This window comes from Egretta garzetta, unplaced genomic scaffold (genome assembly GCF_000687185.1).
Source record: "Egretta garzetta isolate BGI_Z169 unplaced genomic scaffold, ASM68718v1 scaffold9, whole genome shotgun sequence".
Lineage (NCBI taxonomy): Eukaryota > Metazoa > Chordata > Aves > Pelecaniformes > Ardeidae > Egretta > Egretta garzetta.
This window is the reverse complement of record NW_009260763.1, coordinates 3307712-3312477: the sequence shown is the minus strand read 5'-3', so window position 1 is coordinate 3312477 and position 4766 is coordinate 3307712. Positions and strand designations below refer to the sequence as shown.

Genomic DNA, 4766 nt, shown 5'->3' with positions numbered 1-4766 from the left:
CAGTCACTGTAAACCTTTGCAATCAGTAGAGAAATTCTAGCACTGCACTAGTACAATTAGTACCAATACTTATTGTGCCCCTCCTCCACTTTACTATTTGCTCTAGAACACCCTCGTGTTCTCTAATAAACTTTTTTCCCCCCCCTTATTTTATGCTAAAGAACTGATTGCTTTATTTACCCTAATGACAGAGAATAAGCTGGCTTTGGTCACCTGAAACATGAGGCAATGCCCAAAGATTACTAAGTCTCAATCACGACCGACACATAGATGTTGATTTCATGGGCAGCAAGATAAACACACAATCACTTGCTAATCATATTTGCATGCTTAGAAATCTTCATTCTTTTCAGGAAATATGATGTTCCATTAAGCTGCAGCAGCCACTGAAAAAAAAAATCTACTAGATGAAGGTACAGATTTCAGCTGCGACTACTTTAAGCCCCTGAAGCTGCAGAGGACAGTGTTATCACCTCTACATAGTAAAAACTGTCACCTTTGGGTGGTGATCAGGAATCAGATTCCTCTATTTCTAGATGTATTAGTCAACTTCCAGCAACTGACAGCAGAGATACAGCATAATCATCAAGTCCTCAACATTCACTTCCACACAGGTTTAATCTAATCCTAATCATTAACTGTAAGATTATTTTTCTCCACTAAAGCAAGAAGAGGAAATTCCTAGAGTAAAGACAAGATACACTTTCTTACAGGGATTCAGGGCATTTAATTCACCTTTGAAGAACTAACATGAACCACATACAAAGAAGAGGCTCACAACTCAAAGAACTGCATATTGATCAACTCAATGTACATTTACTGGAAGTAAAAAGCACTCCAATGGAGAACATATGATACAGTCCAGACCACCACAACGCAACATAAGAACTGCTTTATTGATTGCAGTTAACATGTTACAATTAAATTATGATTCCAAGCATTAAGCCAGCTGCTTACAATAAGTATAAGCTGCCATCGTAGTCACATGGAATTGGACGAAGAGGTGCTAGTCACTGAGGCATCTTGAACTGGAATCATTTCTGCTTCTTGGGCATTGAAGCGAGAAGCAGCTCGTAAACAACATAGGCTGTTCCTGAATTAAGAGACAGAGAAGATATTTTCAGAATGGAAAACAGAATTCCTTTCAAGTCAACTTTCCTTTCCCAGTTTGTTCCAGAAGAAATGCTAACAATAAGCAGCTGCAATTCAGACACAACACATTTCCACAGCCACGTCTCAATGGGTTTTTCTTTTTCGCAATTCATGTTTTAGAGAAAAAAAATCCTTAAATACCTCTCCATAGACTGCATAAAAATAAAGAAACAGGGGAAAAAAAAAGGGGAGAGGCATGTTTGTGGAACCTACACAGACGATCATAAAGTAATGGTTACTCATTCTTAAAGTAACTCAACTGAAAATCCGTTAGATCAACATATTTAAGTTAGAAGCTATTACAAAACTATGTAGCAAACAATATAAGGGTTAAATATATACAGTATTGTAAAGCTTGATTATATTCTGCCTGTGAAACCTCAGCACATCAAGTATCACCTACCACTAAAAAGAGTCAGGCTAGTGAGAAAACTGGCGTATGCGCTATAATTACATTTCACTCCTTTTCAGAATAAGCTTTCTAAGTAGTTCCAGTTTTCTCTAACATCATACGTGAATTCTGAAGGAGTACTCTGCCCACAGTACTATTAGTCAAGGGAAAAAAAAGTCATCTGAAAAGCTAAACTTGAGAAAGCACAAATAAATATAGTATGTCCAAATGGGGTTTTTCCCCCCCACACATGCATTTTGCATGTTCTAAAGAACAGACTGAAAGAACTGCATAACTAATTTACATAGGAAATACCAGTCTTGAAGATTGTACCAAAGAAAAAAGCATTTTAATATTAGCACATTGGAAATTGTACCAAAGCATAAATATTTTAGTATTAGCCTTACCAAAAACCGTAAGACCCATGGTGACTCTATACAGCAGAGCATCCATTACCCCACCTTTAAGATGCACTGGGATGCCATTATCCTCCTAATGGAAACAAGTGACAAAAATAAGCTATTTAAATACAGTTCTTGCAACTTTGTGTTAATATAACTAGAATTACCTATAACAAGAATTACTTCCCCAAATTATCTTCCCAACTCCCAAACAACACTGAACCTTATTTAGATTCTGCTTTGTCTTTCAAGCTTTCACTCTGGTATCAGGTGATCATTCACTAGGCAAGTACAGTAAATGATGTGCACATTCATTTCAAAAGCAGTGACTGACAGATGCCTCAACACCTCTGACAGCAGTTCCCAGCCCCTTTAGATGCACAGGATATGATTACTATACCTAGAAACTTCCCACCATCTCCAGTCATTCCCTGCTATAGGGAGCAATGAGGGGAGGAGCCTCTACCGTCACCTGGTGTCGTACAGGTAATTGTTTTGCTCCACCTGAAGTAAAACTCCTAGACACCAGGTCCACATGATCCTTACCCTTGATCAGCAAGTTCATGCTGCTCCAGAATTCAAGCCCAGCCCAGCTTAACTTGCTCCCCCATTCCGTAATGGGAGGAGGAAGAGATACGCCTAGAGATCTCCGCCAGCAGAAACAGAACCTCTGACCTCACCCACTGCCAACACCCCACTTCCCCTTGGCTCACAATGAACACTGTGCTCCTTAGGCAGTGTCCCAACAAGACTAGCTTTCTCTTTCAGGGGAAAGGAAAGCAACAGGACACAAAAACTGTGAAACTGCGGCTTCTAACATACTTTTTCCCTTTCACATTGCTGAACCCCAGTCTATCCTCAGTATGAAGCTACTGCTCCAGGTTATGGCTCACAGTTGGGAGTATGCTCTTGAGTATCCACTGTTTTGGCATTTGAAGAACCACTAGTACTCACTAGGTGGCCCTATCAATCAGGGAGAGATTAATTCAGAAATTATTTTTAAACATTCAATAGTTTTGTAGGAGAGAATCCAAGCTCTTAAGACCTTTACTGGTTCCATAACTGAGAAGTACAATAGTATCACATCCTCATTAAGAGCTATAGGGCTTACCTATGAGCTATGGATATGGCTGTAAGAGTGCAGGGTTAACTTCTCACTGTACTTCTGTCCTCTCGCTGTTCTTAGGACATACCTCCCCCCACCTCATCTAATCTCAGAGAACTTTATCTTTGTACAGTACCTACTACTCATAAGAAACTCGAGTATAAATCATCTCACAGGGTAAAAAACCCTAGGGAGTCAGCAAAGTCAAGTACGCATGTACAAATACTCATCATCCCTGTAGAAAACTGCTGCTAACACTGTAGTCATACAACTGATTTCAATAGCTCACCTCAGATGTAAAGAGGACTTTTACCCGTTCTTTAGAAACCAAATATATGCAATTATGATCTACTAAAACCTTGTTATTCTACTAACATTATTCTACTATCAGTGCTCACTCAATACCTGAAAAAGCTTCTGCTTCTCAGGCACTCTATTTTCAAACTGCCTGCGTGAAGCAGTGCTTATGGTCCTCTGGGAAATTCGGCGAAGACCCTGGAATAAGAGATAAAGGGTGTTTTAAAAACAGTAAAATTTTTCAGCTGTATCCACACTGGGTAGAAACAGTTTCTTTTAGAAGTAAGGTAGAAGTGGAAGGGACAGGAAAAAAGAAAAGTTTTTAAAACAAATTAACAAATAAAACATCACCAAAACCCACTGGTTTTGAATTCAATCTTTCAACAGACTACATAAAGGACTAATTGACTGGTTACCTCAAAAGGAAAAAACTCAGGAAAATTATTTTCAGTAAAATTCAACAGATTTTTGGCTCTGCAGCATAACCTTCATAATCAGCATCCTTTTCAGGGAAGTCTTAACCTGAGCCCCTTAAATCTCAGTTTTAGGCACCATTTGCTGTATCTAACACTAGCAAGGGGGACAATAATATTTAAGACAAAGACATCTGTGCAGACAAGGATCTTCTGTCAGAGCCATCAGCACGGGGGCTAGCCACCACAGAGCAGATGAAGGCACCCCCCCCACCCCACCCCCCGACACACACAGAGTTTAAGGACACCCTGCTGTGTCCTAAACTAGAATCTGTTTCCATAGTCAGATCAGGGTGTTAAGCCTGGAGAAAAGCAGGCCGAGAGGAGACCTTATCGCCCTCTACAACTGCCTGAAAGGAGGGCGTAAGTTGCACCAGGGGAGGTTTAGATTGGACATTAGGAAAAAAATTTTCACCAAAAGGGTTGTTAAGCTTTGGAACAAGCTGCCCAGGGAAGTGGTCCCCATCCCTGGAGGTATTTAAAAGATGGGTAGACGAGGTGCTTAGGGACATGGTTTAGTGGTGGACTTGGCAGCGCTAGGTTAACGGTTGGACTTGATGTAAGGGTCTTATCCAACCTAAACGATTCTATGATCATATAAGCACTCATTGGCACAGGTCAGGACACCAAAACCAATAATCCATAGTTCTTCCGATGGCTCGAAGTCTGCCTTCGCTAACGAGTCAAGTCTCCACGTTAAGAACCAGCTGTACCTCTTCAGCCACCAGCAGTCTCCTTCAAGCAACACCGGTATAACACTGCTCCTCCCACGCAGAATGGCCACCACGCGGCAAGCATCCGGGTGATGCCGGCTGCAAGTAACGGAACGACACGCCTCCCCCCTCCCCCTCCCCCACCCCGCATAAACACACTATAAAATTTACCCCCTGGGAGACGGCCCGAGCGCACCCCAGACCCCACTGACTCGGCTCCCCTCCCTTCCAGTA

General features: G+C 41.4%; 1 protein-coding gene across 1 annotated transcript in view; it reads right to left on the bottom strand.

The window, feature by feature from the left end:
• Nucleotides 1-877: 877 nt before the first annotated feature.
• Nucleotides 878-4766, bottom strand: part of LOC104132767 (cytochrome c oxidase subunit 7A2, mitochondrial) — a 4799-nt gene continuing 910 nt past the window's right edge. The window contains exons 2-4 of the mRNA XM_035901499.1: nucleotides 3455-3544; nucleotides 1951-2035; nucleotides 878-1093 (exon numbers count right to left, since the gene is read on the bottom strand). Of these exons, the coding sequence (XP_035757392.1) occupies nucleotides 1035-1093; nucleotides 1951-2035; nucleotides 3455-3544 (234 nt within the window). The 3' untranslated portion in view covers nucleotides 878-1034. The remainder of the gene's footprint in view (nucleotides 1094-1950; nucleotides 2036-3454; nucleotides 3545-4766) is intronic.